The sequence below is a fragment of the Branchiostoma lanceolatum genome, chromosome 3, assembly GCF_035083965.1.
Source record: "Branchiostoma lanceolatum isolate klBraLanc5 chromosome 3, klBraLanc5.hap2, whole genome shotgun sequence".
Taxonomy (NCBI): Eukaryota; Metazoa; Chordata; class Leptocardii; order Amphioxiformes; family Branchiostomatidae; genus Branchiostoma; species Branchiostoma lanceolatum.
Genome location: NC_089724.1, coordinates 2,277,960 through 2,297,116, shown reverse-complemented (window position 1 = coordinate 2,297,116; position 19,157 = coordinate 2,277,960). Strand labels below are relative to the sequence as shown.

Below are 19,157 nucleotides of genomic sequence, written 5' to 3'. Positions count from 1 at the left end.
TAAATGAAGCTAAAAGGGCAGATTGTAGACGTCATCTTGTGGTAGTCTCCTTTGTTTTGTTATCAAAGAGACTTGTTTTTCCAAAGATGGGTGAAGAGGGTTTTTGCAAAACCCTATCGGCTAGGTTGCTTCCCACCTGTGTAGTTTTACAGACGTTGCCTTCTTGTTATCTGAGAGAAGAGATAACTTTTATGAGCTGATGAAGTACGTATGTACACAGGTTCGGGGGGGGGGGATAAGTTTGTTGGAACAGCGGCAGGGTCATCGAACGGTACGATGTAGTATTACTTTAGCAGTGAATGACACAAAGATCAATATAACTGCGGCCTGCGTGCCGATTTGAGATTCGCATCATTAAACAAACGTTCAAACAAACAAATTATAAAAATCGTTCGACATCGCCAGCGAGGCTCAATCATAACCGCTTTGATGAGCCATTCGCTAAGCTTTTAAGTCCCCTTCATTACAATTTTTAGATATAAAATGTCTTTGAGTACGTTAATGTTCAGCAGTAAAAATGTTACAAACAAGCAAACAACCTCCCAAAAATAAGTAGAGAGCGCGATGCAGACTACCTGCCAATTTTTTTGATATCTTGATCACTTTCAAGCAAAGACATAAAAATGTGGACCACTAAAGACGTCTAAAAGGGTGCGAAAACACGCATGAAACAATCCGCAACCCTACATCTGCTTGGATGTTATTAATTAAACATGGTGCTTTATGGGGTAAAGGTGCACAGTGCTGTTCTGACGTAGACAACGTTGACTCTTTATCTTCTTACTGCAGTTCGGACCAATCAACAGCCTGTAGGTTCATGAGAAGCCAAGACATTTCCTCCACAGAAATATTGATAGCGCCCGTCCCTACCGGTCAGCTGTTTGGTTCCCATGGATTTTGGACAGAGTATACTATATATATATAAACCGTCGCGCACAGAACGAGCGTCACACAGTGTGGAGTCTGCATTCAACTCACCATATGGCAAAGATGTGGAAGTTTCTGCTCTTCTTCGCGGCTGTTATTGCCTGGTCGGATTCGGTACAAGGTGACTATAGAATTTCAACGTTTTCTACATTACAATTATATGTTACTAACAGTGGTAGGTCACCTAAGGATCATATTGGCGAATGGATACGTTTTTTTTTGTTAGAACTTTTTTTCCATACACAAAGTCAAGCACTTACCAACAAGCTATCCGTCAGGCCAGTGATCCTTTTGTTATCCAAGCATATGTCACGTGACCTACACGGAAGTACGTGTGAAGTCAGCCAAGTACAATTTTTCAAGGCAATTTTTTGTTCACCCGGTTTGCTAATACACAAATAGTTATTAAGACGAATGCCATGTAAAGTGTAGGAAAGACCGTTAGTACACTATCTATCTCCAAGCAGATGTATGGATAACTTGTTTCTCATGACTTTTTACTGCGTCCATTTCCAAAACGATGCTCTGCGTCTGCTGAAAAAGTCCCTAGCACAAATCTAATTGTACGGTCTACAAAGCAAAATTTACCGAAATGTTGATATGATACCAACACTGTTGACTGTGAACAGCTGTGGGCCATTTCCATTGCCTGCTTTCCAATTTAACTGAAATACTGAGAACCCCTTCCACATACTTACAAATTGTCTACTGCAATTATTTTCTTAGGTCCCCTGAATTTCCACTACAGACGGATAGATGATCTTTTCACGTAGCTCGTAGGCCATGTGTGCAATTTTGCAATAGAAAAACGTGGGAAGCTATGCTATGGAATTACAGTCCTTGTAAAATATATAGAAAATTCTAACGTTAGGGCAAAAATCATTAGTTAACTTAAAGCAGGTAAATAAGTTGTAAACAAGACTTCCACGACCTCATACCTTATCCAAATTATTCTAACCTTTTCGAATGATGTGTTATGAGTGTTTCTCATTTATCACGCAAATAAGGTCATCGTTTGCATAAATCATATCAGTTCATTATCTTATCCACCCAAATAGCAGAAGTTGTCTTCAGTATGACAGTGTTATATCAACAAAGAAGGTTATTCTAGCATTTACTGATCAATCATGCAAAATCCCTTATTTGCATAATCTATATTCAACCATGTTTACCTTCACGTAACTTCAAAATGCAAAAAGTATGAAATTCAAGTCATTTACCAAATGAATTTGGAATTACAAGATTTTCTACTTTATCATGCAAATTAGGTCTTCATTTGCATACTTAATCTATCAATGCCCCTATATTTCTCACTTACATATTATGTTACAGTTTCGATAGCCCTATCATGGAATGCAGTGGGTTTACAAAATTTTAAGAATAAATTATGCAGATTTTATTCTGATTTCCATGACTACCATTTCACCATATCAAGCATAACTTAAGCTATCTACATATAAAAAAAAGCTGTGTACAGGTTCTAGCTACCCCCTTTGTGTTTGACCACTAGCTAAAGAGTCCCTGGGGACAGGCCCTGCCAGCAGGGGAAAATTTGCTCCAGTGTGTCATCTGACAGGTGTTAGGTGTCACATATGTTAAAGAGTCTTATTTTGGAATATTGCGGATTCATTAATTTTCCTCATCAATCATGCGAATTCGGGGCCCAAAAATCTAATCATTTCGAGGTGTCATAAAGACCGAAATAACAAATATCAAGACAATGCACCCAGGCATTCTCGAGTTATCCTGTTCATACACACACACACACACACACACACACACACACACACACACACACACACATACACACACACACACACACAAACACACACACAAACACACACACACACACACATACACACATACATACACATACATACACACACACACACACACACACACACACACACATACACATACACACACACACACACACACACACGCACACACATACACACACACACACACACACGCGCGCGCGCGCGCGCACACACACACACGCACACACACACATACACAGACACACGCTCGGCAAAACATAACCTTCTTGGCGAAGGTAATTAAGGTAGGTGAATATCATCATCATCATATCGGGCAGCTTGCCCGGACTATAGAATATAGTGAATAGGTGAATATAGACTTATATTATTGCATTGTGATATAACGTTATATGTCCGTTTGTCTAGAAAGCAAACGAAGAAATTAATTGTTTTAGCTCTTTTGATTTTCTCATAAAGAAGAGTGTAATCGCCTTTCTTAACTAGGGCTATGTGGTACCATTGTGCTTAGGGAGTGAATAGCATTATTATATTTTACTTGAATATGGGTGATCCCTGGCAGTCATTTTGAAGTGTCCTGGAAAAATCATTTCATCTTCAAGGTCAACCGGTATACCTGACCACAATCGATGGATTTGCGTTTTATAAAATTGTCACCGCTGGACAGATGACCAATGCCAACGTCAAGGCCGCGTGCGAGGCGGCGGGGATGGGGTATCCGTGCTACTGGTCAGGTAGTGATGGGTGTACCTACAGCGACTACTGGACCTCAGGCTGCATCACGTATGACGACGCCGGTGTCAGCTGTCGTACTAACGACGTCCTCTCCGCAAGCCTGTGTGGAACTACTGATTACCGGCAGTGTCAGCCCCTTGATGACACCTTTGTGTACATCCCTGCCTGGCTGAGTGATGACAGTGCTGCCGGAGTGGACTACGAGACTCACCACTGGGCCCTGCAGGGAGCAAACTATAACAACATGTACGCCCTGTGTGCAGGTGAGGATGCAGCCTCGTTGTCGTTACACAAAACAGGAAAAGAATCTAACCGTTTGGGAGAATTTATATTGTTGCAAGTCAGCGCGAATATAAGCGTCACGTGACTTTGTCGTGTATTGTAATCAACATAACACAAGCTGTTGAATAATGAGAAGGATGTAACGACATATTTTTGGATTTTCTTACAACTGTTTAAAAAGCTGAGCCTTCAATAGGAAAGGTACCATTTTGTGACTCAAGTAAAAATGATTTATGAGACAGAGATTGGACATACAATTACTTCTCATGCAATTGGCTGGTGAAAAATCGATAACGGGTTGACGGGAAAGTTTCTTACTTCTAATTTCGTTTCCTCTTATGGACAGAAACTAAATTAGGAGATCAATTGGAAGGATGGAAGGTGAATTGCCTTGATATGATAATTTTGGATGCATGTATTATTCCAGCCCCTGTCCCTATGTGTGGCGGATCCCCATGTGTCCATGGAACCTGTACCGATGACAACGGAAATTACACATGTACGTGTGAGAACGGATGGGAGGGGACCGACTGTGATCAAGGTTTGTCAAGTTCAATCATATGAATGCAAGTGATTCTTTTTCATCATGTATAGTCTATTAGATTTATCTTCATTTCGTTTGAATTACCACCAGTGGGAATTGGAAATGGATACTGGATACAGACAACTGGTGTGAATATTACATAGTGAAAAAATGTGCCAGGGCTCGTATACATTAATGCGACCAATTAACTAAGCAATGGTTCCCCGGAAACGGTAATCGTAGACTAACTTGAATCTCTTTTCCTAGACATTGATGACTGCGCGTCCTCCCCATGTGTACACGGAACCTGTAAGGACGGCTTCATGAACTACACCTGTAGCTGTGAGAACGGCTGGGAAGGGACCAACTGTGACCAAGGTTAGTTTTTACAGTGCACTTATAGACGTCGGCGAACCAGTGACGTCGGCGTGGCGTAACTCGGAATCAGTAGGTCCCGAGTTCGATGCTCACCATGCCCGGATGTTGTGCCCCTGGGAAATGCACTTTTCACGACCTTCCCTGACGGTGGAGTGACGCCCACCGAGCCTGTTCGGCTAATCTGTCAAAAATGTGTGCCAAAAACACACTACGGATTCGGTTGCCGATGTGACAACATCTAGCACATCTGCCACAGAGAGAACCGTAAAAAAACTTATAAAACAATTGAACGAACTGTAACTAGTCAAAAAGAGTGACAACTGTGTCTAATGGGTACATAGATAACGCTTTTAGCATGCGATGCACACAGTAAGCAAACTATGAACCTACATAGGATTAGTGATTTGTGACTGTAGATTTCGCAATTAGCATGTATAACATTGTGCTGGTTTATCATTCAGATATCGACGAGTGTGCGAGCAGCCCTTGCTGGCTGGGAGGGACCTGCCTGGATCACGTGGACGGCTTCAGCTGTGTCTGTCCTGAAGACGCAACCGGAAAGAACTGTGAAACAGGTACCACTTTAGTACTCCAAGATTGTTGCTGAACAAATACTGCTAAGCTTAAAGTCTGTGTCAGCCATAGTAGTATTTACCTTCGCCAAAAAGGTTTTGCAGAGGGTACCGTTTGTATGTCTGGATGTATGTAGAAGACCAGTATAAGTAAAGAACGCCTGGGTGGATTGTCTTGATATTTGGTATGTTGGTAGGTCTTGGTGAGACCTAAAAATATCTATCCATAATGTGCAGAAAGAAATTAAGTACACGTCTACGCCTACGTACGTCGAACCAAGGTCTAGGCTGCCTAATTAAGGACATCGTCTGAGCTGTCAAAGATAACCATTCATTTTTCTCACCAATCAAGGTAACCAATCAGGGCTTACTATTCAAGCTGATATATAGAAACCACACCTTCTCTCTGGTCTGCAAAATCAACACACTATATTCATAACAGGCCATACGTCACCTACGTACAATCAATCAATGAATAACCTTTTTCCAGACTGGAAAATGCTCCGTCAGACGTCCTTTTTCTTCTCATCTATAATCTAGTCCCTTGACCTCCAGGTCGTTGGGGGACAAGGACACAATCGTTACAAATAAAACACATGTAAAGCAAGATTTAAGTTCAACCATTATGTACAATAACGTTCTGGGTTTGAATTAACTTTTGTTTAAAATCGTAGCGCTTTTTGCCGGAGAATGCTACGAGTTCTCAACCGTGGCTGTAACCCATCGTGAGGCGACAGAGGCCTGCAGCACCAATGACGGCCGCTTGGTGGATTTGAAGGACGACAAGCTGCAGCGTTTCCTCGCTGACAAGATCGCGGCCACCAGCAATGTCTCCAACTGGCTGGCAATGAGAAGCACCCCGTTGCCAATATACTACAGCGATGGATCTTCGAGTACAGGTAGGACATATTTTTGTTACTACCATTCTGACATCCCACTAGTCGGCAAGCTCACGTTTTGTTGTCAGTTTTATCTATTACTCGAAACAACAACTAGACGGACTCGTTTGAAAAATCATTTAGAATAATAAACAATACAGTATCATGTACAAAGTCCTTGATATTCGATTGCACCTTTTTTTTATAGAAGAGAAGTTCTAGTAATTGTTCTATGTATGGTGTCGTAAACGGTGGTAGGACAAGAGGGCTACCAGATTGTTAAGTGCGTTTGAGCGAACTGCATCTGTCATATTGATATATCTTCACTGCCAGGTTCCCTACAGTGGTCGGAAGGAGAACCCTCGTCTCCCCTGGACCTGTGTGTTCTCCTGGACAGCTCCGACAACTACAGGGCAAAAACTGTTTTCTGCACGGAGCAACACAACTACGTCTGCGAAGCTAGTAAATAAGCTTCTGTATCTATTTTCTTGAGATATTGTAGATACGGTTTAAGTCACGTCATTTTTTTCTTCATCTTACATTGAATCATCACCAATCCTGAGCGATTCTCCAACGGCATAAAACCAAGATGAATAAATGGTCCTAAAACATGAAAAGCTGTCAGAAAAAAAAACAATTACACGTATCATAACTCAATTGCTTGTGAAGAAACAGATAGAAAAGCTTACTCAATCCACCAGAGTTAGTATTGACATGACGTCATTTATAATCAGGTGCTATCTGATCATTTCAGTCGTGAAACCGTGTGAACCAAACGTCTGCCAGAACGGCGGAAACTGCACCTCCTGCTTTGACGGGTCATTCTGTGACTGTCCGGATGGGTTCGATGGACTGACCTGTGAGATCAGTGAGTACTTTCCTGTTCACCATAATTATTGTGTATTTTTCCATCACTTTTATTGTCTTAACTGAGATGCAGGCAACATACTGTCACGGGTCTCTTCATGATCATAATTTTCTAGCCCAGGTGTTTCCCGTGAGATCACTGAAGATACGTTTGCATTGTGGTGAAGTTTTCATTGTCTTTTAAATCAATCTTATACATGTATCAAGTGTCTTTAAAATTAGAATATTTTTCTACAAGCTTAACCTGTAAACTATTAATAGACATCGACGAGTGTGCCTCCAGCCCGTGCCAAAATCATGGAAGCTGTCAGGACGGCATCAACTCCTACAGCTGCCGCTGCATCAACGGGTTCCAGGGCGTCCACTGTGAATCAAGTTAGTGTAATACCACTTTTTTAGCATTGAGCCATAACCAGGAAGTCTTCCGGAAGCCATTTGTATATTCAATGCGTCCAGAGTTGGACTTGATAACTTGCAAACGTCGTAAAAAGAATCGAACTTGTGAAGCGAATCTATAGAAAATGCCAATACGCCTTACATGGACAGCTTCACTACGCCGTGTGATACTATGTATGCTTAAGGATACCACTCCGTATCTATCCGGACTTTACACATGTAGTCTTTATATTTGCTACCTCCTCTCTCATGACCTCATTGATAAGCAGCATACTGGCCGATTTGAGTTTCGAATAAAAAAAAAGTTTCAATCAAACAACAACAACAAAAACAACACCACATCTGAAAATACACCTGCCTCTGATCTGTTGTCCAGCCCCAGACTGGTGCTCCCAATCCCTCTGCCCGTCCGGTTGGACCTGCGTGGATCACATCGTGCACTTCTCGTGCATTGGTGAGTAAACGCCTGTTGCAGCATCCATGTAAAACATAGCAATGAATCATGTTTATTTGATTCACTTTTGTTGACATTTATGTCTTTACAAGTTGACTACATAAAAAACAAACGTCTAGAAAAACATCGTAGCTGTGTAAAAAATACTCATTCACTCACTCACTCACTCACTCATCCTCTTCCGCGTATAGCCGACTAGGTTAACTAGGAATCGCCATCTTCCTCTATTCTCGGCCAGCTGCGGTGCCTGGGATAGCGAGATGTTGAGATTCCGCAGGTCTCGTACCAATAAATAATACAGAACATTCAATATGTAAAAATCAATGGCTCACCATCCTTGTAAATTTTGCGCCCCTACGTAGATCCGGCCTCCGCCAGTCGGATCGTGGGATACCAGTGCAGTAGCGCCTCCTGTCCAGATGGCATGTACTGCACCGAGGAGGGCGTGGCCTCTTTCTCCTGCAAACCTGAGTGTCCAAAGAGAGGTCAAAGTCTTCTCACACTGGTCCGTTAGAGAAAGGCTGCATGCGGTCTTAGCATCTGCCTTGAAATGCCTTATTTTGATCAGTGATAGAAGAAAATAAAGCGCTTTAAAAATGACGTCCACGATTTCTGAACTTTTCTGACTTCTGTACCTACGTAGGTCAATGACTTATAGGTGCGTATGCCCATAAAGCAGATAGTCGGAAAAACTGTGTGAGCCATTCGAATTCTGCTTCAAAAAAGTAAAAATAGATAGATAAATGACTTATATGTGTACTATCCAAACCTCTGAATTTTGTATTGATACCTTCAGTACGCCTATAGGCAGCCACTGAGAACTGTCGACCAGAATAGACTCCTGCAGTACGTGTGCCAATAGTAAAGGTTAGCGGGTCAGGGTCACAGAAAGTTTACAGGTAACATCGGCGATATTTGAGTGTTGCAGGCACGAAAATCGATATTGGACTGATCGATGTAGGCAGATGTTACAAAGTTTTTAAAAATACAGCCATAAGAGTATTTTTTTCTAAAACTAAGTTGTTATTCTACAAGTATTTTGATACCCTTCATATCAACTATAGACTGATAAGATGAGTTTATTGAGTTCCTTGTCTTTAAAGAACGTGTTCTCTTTGAGGTGGAGAGACACGTAGATATTTTCTACGTTTAATTATCCACGACAAAGTATTTGTTTGTTTGTTTGTTTGTTTGTTTGTTTATTCAGTATCTAGCAAGTAAAAACCAAGTAAGATGTAACAGAAAATGCTGCCATTTAGGAAGAATAAAGGTAATGTGATTTGAGTCTAGTTATTACATATAATTGCCAGAAAACCTTTACGGGCTGTAGTCGACCGGAGACCAAGCCAATTTCACATCCCACCTTTTTAATCAACTCAAGTAAACTTTTGCGTTTGTCGACATTAACATTTAGTAGTCCCCTCTATCTTGCTATCAGAAAGAGCTTTTCTTACAAAGATGAGTGAAGAATGATTTTCCAAAATATCATTGCTTGGGTTGCTCCCCAACTATTTTTGTACATACGCCGCGTTGTTATGACCGAAGGAAGGAGTGAACTTTTAAAATAAGCTCATGGAGTACGTGAGTCCACGGGCGGGGTCAGGTGGTTAGGGTTTGTTGGACGAGGATCGTGGAAAGTTAAACCCTAGTCCTGCTAAGCCTGTCGGGTTGCATATTCTTGTTTTGTATGCTAGCCCTAACAATATTGTCGGGTTGGGGGTATTTCTAGAATGCGTATGTTGCACCCTCGTGGTTGTTGTAAAGCGAAGTAACTAAAATTGGTCAATATCAAACTAGTACCCTTTGTTTCAAGGTTTTCTGGGCACTTCAGTAGTGGGGGTATATTTTTTTGCTCGGGAACTCCAGCAGGACAAGGGTTAACGTCACGTAACGTCGGTAACGTCTGATTGACTGTGGCCCTCTCAGCTGTTCTGTTCCCAAGTGACGTATTGTCCGGCAGCCAGAGGGAGCTGTGGTTATTATAGAAACATGGAGTACGTGAGTCCACAGGCAGGTTCAAGGGGTCAGGGTTTGTTATAACAATGGGAGAGTCGCAAGGAAAGTTTACTTCAGGTTACTTCAGGATCTTCCAAAATATCATCGTCAGTGTTGCTCCCCACCTATTCAGTTTATAGACGCTGCGTTCTTGTAACCCGAGGAAAGAGGGAACTTGTCTATGATAAGCTTATGAAGAACGTAAGGAATTTAGAGTTTGTTGGGACAACGATAGAAAGTTTACTTCAGGTATTGGTATTGTTATTGTCGGTGCGGTAATGTCTGAGCAACTGTGGCCCTTTCACCTAGTACCTGTTCTGCTCCCAGATGACGTGTTGTCCGGCAGCCGGAGGGAGCTGTGGTCTATAAATTAAAAGAAACACAGAGTGGGCACAGGCAAGGTTAGGGGATGAGGGTTTTTTTAGGACAGCGGGAGAGTCGCTAGGAAAGTTTACTTCAGTTTACTTCAGGATCTTCCAAAGAAACATCGTCAGTGTTGCTCCCCACCTATTCATTTTATAGACGCTGCGTTCTTGTAACCCGAGGAAAGAGTGAATTACATGTATCATAAGCTTATGAAGAACGTAAGGAATTCAGAGTTTGGCGGGACAGCGATGGAAAGTTTACTTCAGGTATTGTCGGTGCGGTAATGTCTGACCAAGTGTGGCCCTTTCATCTAGTACCTAGGGTGAGAGAGTCGGGGTTTGGTAGAACAGCGGTAGAGGCATGGATAAAGTACGTGAGGGTTCGGGGTTTGTTGGGACAGCGAAAGGGGCATGGGAATTTTACTTCAGGTATTGTCGGTGCGGTAATGTCTGAGCAACTGCGGCCCTTTCACCTAGTACCTGTTCTGTTCCCAGATGACGTGTTGTCCGGCAGGCGGAGGGAGCTGTGGTCTATTATAGAAACATAGAGTGGGTGAGTCCACAGGCAGGGTCAGGGGTCAGGGTTTGTTGGGTTTGCGGAGGTTCATGAAAGGTTTACGGGTAACGTGGGTGATGTGCGAGCGTTGGAGATACAAAAATCGATATGAGACTAATAAATGTTAGCGACATGAATTTAAGGTTGGAATAACCAAGGTTGGAATGACCAAAAACAACCAGATGTAAAAAGTCTTTGTGTACGTTAACCTTCAGTAAAAGAACATTGGAATCAAACTACCCCAGAGAATAAAGAAGAGACAGACTCGCAGTATCTGCCAAATCTTTTTGAAAGATTGTTTGACCTTGAAGCGCTGACGCTGAAATAATCTCGAGCTATTCCCATAGCAAAGGCATAAAAACGTGCAGAATTAGACAGACTATCTAAAAGGCCGCGAAAATACGCATAAACAAGTTGTAACCCTACATCTGCTTGGATGTTAAGCATGGTGTTTTGCTGGGTAAAGACGCACGGTGCTGTTCTGACGTAGACAATGTTAACTTTTTATCTTCTTACTGCAGTTCGGACCAACCAGCAGTCCGCAGGTTCACACCAGGACAAGACATTTCCTCATTAAACTAGTTTATAGCACTACATCGATCTGCTTGGACGTGTTTTGCAGGGTAAAGGTGTACGATGCTGCTCTGACGTAGACAACGTTGACTTCCTATCTTTCTCCAACAGCTCGGACCAATCAGCAGTCCGCAGGTTCACGACATGTCAGGACATTTCCTCCGCAGAAATATTAATAGCGTCGCCCCTACCGGTCAGCTGTGTGGTTCCCATGGCCTTGGGACACAGTATAAATTGCCGCGCACAGAACAAGCCTCACACACATCACAGAGTCTAGACTTAACTCAACATATGACAAAGATGCGGAAGTTTCTGCTACTTTTCGCGGCTGCGATCGCCTGGCCGGATTCGGCACAAGGTGACTACATAATTTCTACTTATCCCATATTACATGTATGAAGTTTCTCACTTGATAATTATATATGTTATGGCAAATGGATACTGCTTCTTTTGATATTAATAATCTATTTCGCACACGAAGTAAAGAACTTACTAACGGATCTTTTTACGGTCCACTGATCCTTCTGAAATGACCCACGTGGCCTAAACGGACCTGTGAAGTCAGCAAAGGACAGCAGGTCGACAGGAACTAAGCGTATCTTGGTTTTTAAACCTATTATAACAGCAGAATTATGTTGTTCTCTTCGGCCAACGTTGCATCAGTAAAGCCGTTGCATCAAATATATCTTTGGACACAACTAAATTAACCTATATACGAGATATCAACCTTTTAAGACGCGAACACGACCTTAAACGCTTACTTTCTGCCGACGTGCCGAAAAGGGCCATTTTTTTCACGGCTACTACTTTTTTTTACCCGACTTAGCCTGGGTGCCATTCTTTTTCGACCAGAGCTCCTACACTCGCTATCAAATAGTGTAAGAGCGGCCGCTGGTAATAGGATGGCACCCAGGCTAGCTAAAACTTAGTCTAGACGAACTAGGCCAAACGCGTTAGCTCAATATCTATCTCCAAGCAGCTGCAGATGCGTGGATAACTTGTTTCTCGTGTTTTTTTTACTGCGTCCATTTCCAAACAGATTATTGGCTTCTACTAAAGAAGTACCCAGCACAGCATCTTATTTTTCACAATGTTACGTTATATTGTCATACTGTTCGTTATTGTGTTAGTGGCATTGTATGTCTACTGTATTTATTGTTATGTCTACTTAAGGCCATGAATATCAGTGGCACATCACTAATGGGTTTTCTCAATAAACTCAGCAGTTGTGGACAATTTTCATTGGTACTTAATTTACCCTTTGGCTATATGTGCAAATTGTCTGCTGGGATAATATTCTCAGGTCCCCTGAGTTATAGCTATGTAGATAGGTACCATTACATAATATTTTCACGTAGTTTGTGCGCCGTGTTTGCAATATTGTAGATGATGTTGAACTTTAAATCAACGCGGAAAGTAATGCATATAAAATCAAATTTGCAAAAATGCAAAAATATATTATAGGTAGTGCAAACATCACCAGGTAATTATATTAGTAACTCGATAGGAAAAGAAGTTGTATATTAAGGTAGGTAATTATAGACTTTTACATTGTGATATTCGTTTGAATAAAGAGCAGATGAAGATATTATTATTTGTTTAAGTTCTTTTATGTTTCCCATTAAGAATAATTCTAGCATCTTTCTTGATTTAGATGATGTGGTGTTTGGGGAGTGAATGCCATATCAATATCTTGTGCTTGAATGTTGGAAAACATACGAGCGTTGAATCTAAGTGAAACCCTGGTAGTTATTTTGAAAAGTCAAGGAAAAAAATACTTAACCTTTTCATATTCAAGGTCAACCGGTATACCTGACTACCGTCGACGGATTTGCATTCTATAAGATTGTTACTACCGGAGCGATGACCAGTGCCAACGTCAAGGCCACGTGCGAGGCAGCGGGGATGGGGTACCCGTGCTACTACTCAGGTAGTGATGGGTGTACCAACTACCACTGGACCTCAGGCTGCATTACGTATGACGACGCCGGTGTCAGCTGTTATACCCACGATGTCCTCTCGGCAAACCTGTGCGGAACTACTGACGGACACGGCGGTCACTGCCAGCCTCTTGATGACACCTTCCTGTGCTGCCCTGGTTGTTTTTCATTTAGCGGTGACCGTGACAGCGCTTTCGGAGTGGACTACGAGACTCACAGCTACGGCCTGCAGGGAGCAGACCACACCAACATGTACGCCCTGTGTGCAGGTAAGGATGGAGCCTCGCTTTCGTTACACAAAACGCGGGGGTCTGAGCAAATGTAAATGTTAGGGAACCTTTATATTGTTGAAGGTCAGCGTACACATTTAGTGTCATTTTACTTTTGTGCGGTAATCAAAAGAATAAATTTCTTATTCCTTATATCTAGATAAATGCAGTTTTTTTGCATTTTATCTAGTTTCTCAACAGAATTGGATATATATCTGCGGAGGATAAAAATATCAGACAATGAGGAAGCGGAAGTGAACCTCATATCTTTGGATTTTCCTTCAAATATGTAAACTCTCGTACGAAGACGTTAGCTGTGAATAACTAGAAACACTTAAATGATACGTCAACAGACGGCAAGGCGAGTATGGTTAGTTTTGAGGCAAAGTGTGAACCTAAATAATTACATCGTTCCAGAGTTAGTGATCCGACACATGCATACACTTGCACTCAAGTAAATTTACACCCGAAGTAAAATGACACCCAAACAAACTACAAATCAGTTAACCGATATGCGTTTCCTTCTTGTGTGCCCATAGTCTGCTTATTTTACCGACATTTTTTGCTTAAAACTGCTACAAACAGTTAAGCCTCTAAAGTAGGATTATTTGTTTATCATAATGTTTAGTTGTCAACTACATTGTATCCCAAGAAGGGCAAGTTTGCTCTGTTTTTTTTTGTGAGATAAAAGTTATAATAACCTTGGAGTAAAAACTTGCATCATCGTTTCCTTTCTGCACATTAATGTGCACTAAAATAATTATATCATTGCCTTCGCCGTAGGCAGAAGAGTACATTTTTGGTCGGGATATACAATTCGAACTTAATTTGTAGGACTCGCAGAGACCTGTACAATGGCATGTGTCTCGCTCTCCTAAATATGATGTACTGTAGCACTACTATAATCAGGTACAGGTCTGGACCTGGACCTAACCCTCTGGACCTGGACCTGACCTGAATTTCCTGTATCGGTACCCACCCCTAGTATAGATACCTGACATTACTTGTGAGCTAGCGGCTCTTCTTATAGAATAGAGTAGCTGAAAATAACTCAACATTTCTCCAGCCTCCATATGTGACAGGTCAAGTAGAGTCAATGCCAAGTCACCGTGAGGGTTTTCATAATATTGGTAATAATTTATAACTATCTTAAGATAAAAGAATATTTCAGCCAAAATATTTCAGTCGAAATAGTATTTCTTGCTATGATTTAATCGTAGAATAGCTTTACTTACTTTTCCTAGACCTTGATGACTGCGCGTCCTCCCCATGTGTTCACGGAACCTGTACGGACGGCCAAATGAATTACACCTGTAGCTGTGAGAACGGCTGGACAGGGACCAACTGTGATCACGGTTAGTTTTTACAATGCATTTATAGAACAATTGAACTGTAACTAGTCAAAAAGAGTGACAATGTGTCTAATGGTGCACAGACAACGCTCTCAGCATGCGCTGCATGAAGTGAACAAACCATAAACCTCAATAGGATTAGTGATTTATAACTTGAGTATGTGCTCGGGCATTCTTTCACTTAGTAGATTTCGCCGTTAGCATGTATAACATTGTGTTGGCTTATCATTCAGATATCGACGAGTGTGCGAGCAATCCTTGCTTGCTAGGAGGGACCTGCCTGGATCATGTTGACGGCTTCAGCTGTGTCTGTCCTAAAGATGCTACCGGCAAGATCTGTGAAACTGGTATGTTGTGCCATTATGTGTCATGTGCAAAATACTGTTTTGTCAACAATCATCAACCACACCTCAGACTCTCTCCGCCATTCTCTGTCTCTTTCACCAGCCCCCCGCCTCTCGTTACAAATTTCAAATCGATGAAACAATCGTTCATCTTATTGAATGGTTAGACTGGAATGATCCGAACGCTATCATACCGTTAGCAAGGTATTTCCATCTTTCTGTTCCCAAAGATCATGTAGTCTTTGATTTCTCTTTTCAATTAATTGATAATACAAACGTATTCTAGTATAAGTTTATTTGCCGTTCCGACATCTTATTTTCCATGATCCATTATCCAATGTTCCAGCGTCTTCTGACGGAGAATGTTACCAGTTCTCGTCCATCGCCGTTTCATATCGCGATGCGGCCCGTGCCTGCCGTGCTGCAGAAGGTCACTTGGTGGATGTGGAAGACGAGCGGCAGCAACGTTTCCTCGCCGACAACATCGCGGCCAGCAGCGGCGTGTCCAACTGGCTCGCGACAAGAACCGCACCATTGCCACTGCTGACCAGCGATGGGTCGCCTTTCTCAGGTGTCTGACACACCACAAATATGTACCTGGGGGTGTTTGGGAGGCGATCCAAATCCGCAGACAACGTAGCGGGTGTACCTGGGGGTGTTCTAGGGGTGTTCGGGAGGCGATCCAAATCCGCAGACAACGCAGTACCTTAAACAGGGACAGGGGGCGTCACTATCTCAAGCCTGTATATGACCCTCTCTTGTCACGTGATAATCAACATCAAGTCACGTGACAAGAGAACTCCAAGACGAGATCTGACTTTATTACCGGGTAGACGAAGAGACAGAGAATTCGTCTCGAATGCTCCCCAGAGCAATCTTTTTTTATGTTGTGTGTAAGGCTTAAATGTTTGTCAAAAAATATGTACCTGAATTATGAGCGGTCACAAACCATGCATATATTTTGGGATTTTGGTTTTAAAGCTAAGAAAGAAAAAAGGTAGTCCCATCGCCTTTTTTAGGCCGTACGGGCCGTGGGTTGTTATCCACTGTATCTAGGGCACAGTATTGGAAGGCGGAGCCCAACCATCTCCTTCCACCACTTTCCTCTACCAACCAAAGTCAGTTACCCATTTTTACACCTGGGTGGAGTGAGGAGCGTCGTGTAAAGTGCCTTTCCCAATGGCACAAGATCGGTGATATGACAGGATTCGAACCCAGGACCTCCGGGATCTGGGCCAAACACCCTGGCGTTACGACGCACAACCCCACTAGTCTTAACGTTATGTGTAATGGACAGCTTGTATGTCATTTACGACATTGGTTCATCGTGGTGACAGGGTCCAATAATGAATTTTCATTTACCGCTTCCAGGTCATCTTCAGTGGTCAGCCGGTGAGCCTTTGTCTCCCTTCGACCTGTGTGTTCTCTTGGACAGCTCCGACAACTACCAAGCGAAGATAGCACTCTGCACGGAGCAACACAACTACATCTGCCAGTCTGGTATGTAGCTCTTTCTGTGCACAGTACTTCTTTAATGAAATTTGACCTAAAATGTAAGGAACGTCAGCTTTAACCAAGGAGATTATATAACATCCTTGCTTAAGCCCAGGGCGGAGACTTATTCTCATGATTTATCTGACATTCAAATTTCAGCTCTCAAACCGTGTCAATCCGACGTGTGCCAGAACGGCGGCAACTGCACCTCCTGTTTCAACGAGACCGCCACGTTCTGCGACTGTCCTGATGGGTTCCAGGGAAACTTCTGTGAAACCAGTAAGTGCTCAAGCACACACTGTGTTTTTTACATTTTATTTGTTTTACTTACCCAGTATCTATGACAAATATAGTAGTAATGGTTTATTGATTGATTCACATTCACACATGTCGCGAACAATGCCAGCCCATTGGCTGAATTGGAGCTCGGGCATTACAATTCATAGGACAGCAGAAACAACAACTTGATAATTCATCAAAATATTTGAATACTACTGTGTACCAAGACAACATTGGGAATAAATGTCCTGCATAGTTCGTCCTTTATATTCTTTTTGTCTCACGACACAAATATGTGCAATTGGACAGTGTCACAGTTCGATGACCATCCGATACTTTAATATTTGCTCAGACATTGACGAGTGTGCCTCCAACCCGTGCCAACATGGCGGAACCTGTCAGGATGACGTCAGCTCCTACAGCTGCAGCTGCCCAACCGGGTTCGTGGGATACAACTGTGAAACAGGTCAGTGTGCTATCTATTAGTCAGTTCACGATTAGAACGTTGCATGCCCTGCGCTATGTATTACAGGTAGTATATGCCAAATATGAAGGCCATTGAGACATGAAAATAACACTTTTGAATACCTGTGGTGCAGACCAGAACTGTTTACTAGTTAGGAGTCTCACTTAATGGCACATACGCAGCGCAAACCGTGAACCGACTTATTCATATTTTTTTGCCACAGCTATTGTTATTCATGTAATGGAATGGTATTGTTTTCCAAGTGGTTACAACACAGGGATACGAACTTTTGGGAACAAACATGCCCAACCATGATCATTTCATACAGTTTCGTGATACAACACCATTGCTTTGTGACTTTGCAAGTGCTCACAGCGACGTTTTGGTCGAACAATCATTTTGAAATTTTATTTCTGGTTGCACAAACCTTGATAGGAAAGTTTGATTTTATGATAGTGCGTCTTGCTAGTCAGATAAATACTAATATTGTTGAATTTGATTATAACATGTGTATTTCTTGGCCAAACCACATCTGAAATGTTCCTGTCTCTCTACTCTATGTTGATCTTCATCAGAAATGGACTGGTGTTCCTTCGTCCAGTGTCCATTCGGTTGGATCTGCCAGGTGTCTACGTCCTCTTTCCAATGCGTTGGTGAGTACAGTTTTTTCTACTAAACTTTTTTCTACAACTGCAAGACTTTTAAAAATCTGTTTAGGTAAGGTAATGTAACCAAGCTGTTTGGGTCAGTAGTGGGTCAGCCATCGTAGGGAAGGCTATTACTACCAGACTGGTTCATATCATTTTTCTTTTCTTGGCAGCATACATGCAGATTGTCACAATGTGATCAAACTCAGATTAACCTTTGCCTGAGATTTTAGTACTTAGATTCTTAAACACCATCACTATTGTAACACGAAACACTTTTTGCAACATTTATGCTTAAGAGTATCAAGTAAGTATGCTTATGAGTGTTGCATTTCCTTATAGATCCTGCTCCTATTACTCGGGAGTTCCCTTACCAGTGCAGCAGCGCCTCCTGTCCGGACGGCATGTACTGCACCGAGGAGGCCGTCTCGTCTTTCTCCTGTAAGGTTGAGTGAGGTCACAGCCTGAGCCTCGTCCACGCAACTAACAGCCTAATGCTAAATTCTAATTTGATAAGAGATGGCAGCAATTAAAGCTCTTCAAAAACATGACATTGTCGGTCTCGGCTCATTCCTGACATTTGAAAGGTTCACTTTAGGACATAAGCTCAATGACTGATAGTTTCACTGGTATTATTTTCAGGGTCTATCTGAAAAGCTGAATAAAACACCCTGGTTAAGAAAAGTAAAGATGGATAGATCAATTAATTGAGGAGGTTACGTTATACAAAATAAATCAAGATGTGTAATATGATACATAATGTTGTACATCGAGTTAAGGAGGTGATCGTCAATTGCAAAAAAACCCCGTTTGATTTAACGCCTCGATCCAGTACCTGTCCTTTTCTTAGTCACCACCGTCTGGACGGTCGCAATGAGCTGCCAACCAATATAGAGCCCTGCAGTACGTGTGCCAATAGTAAGGATGAAAAGGTCAGGGTTAGTCAAAGGAGCGGCAGGGTCACAAAAAGGTCACAGGTTCAATACATCGGTGATGTACAAACGTTGGACGATATGAAAATCGATGTAAGTCTGATCGATATTGGAAGCTTTTCTGAGGCGATAAATAGTACAGAAGCAAGACATTA

The 19,157-nt window shown here is 42.2% G+C and overlaps 3 protein-coding genes across 3 annotated transcripts in view; all 3 read left to right on the top strand.

Moving 5' to 3' along the window:
* The window catches only part of LOC136429168 (fibropellin-1-like), a 47,188-nt gene that overhangs the window by 8,192 nt on the left and 19,839 nt on the right, over positions 1 to 19,157 (top strand). The window lies entirely within an intron of this gene.
* On the top strand, positions 3,373 to 8,390 carry LOC136429084 (fibropellin-1-like). Its single transcript, XM_066418963.1, has 10 exons — positions 3,373 to 3,703; positions 4,069 to 4,263; positions 4,513 to 4,623; positions 5,085 to 5,198; positions 5,870 to 6,094; positions 6,407 to 6,535; positions 6,828 to 6,941; positions 7,202 to 7,315; positions 7,713 to 7,790; positions 8,153 to 8,390. The coding sequence occupies exons 1-10, from the start codon at positions 3,373 to 3,375 to the stop codon at positions 8,302 to 8,304; spliced, it is 1,563 nt and encodes a 520-aa protein (XP_066275060.1). The 3' UTR covers positions 8,305 to 8,390.
* LOC136429083 (fibropellin-1-like) lies at positions 14,789 to 18,525 on the top strand. Its single transcript, XM_066418962.1, has 8 exons — positions 14,789 to 14,843; positions 15,074 to 15,187; positions 15,531 to 15,755; positions 16,556 to 16,684; positions 16,838 to 16,957; positions 17,310 to 17,423; positions 17,999 to 18,076; positions 18,413 to 18,525. Exons 1-8 carry the CDS (start codon positions 14,789 to 14,791, stop codon positions 18,523 to 18,525), a joined length of 948 nt encoding a protein of 315 aa, XP_066275059.1.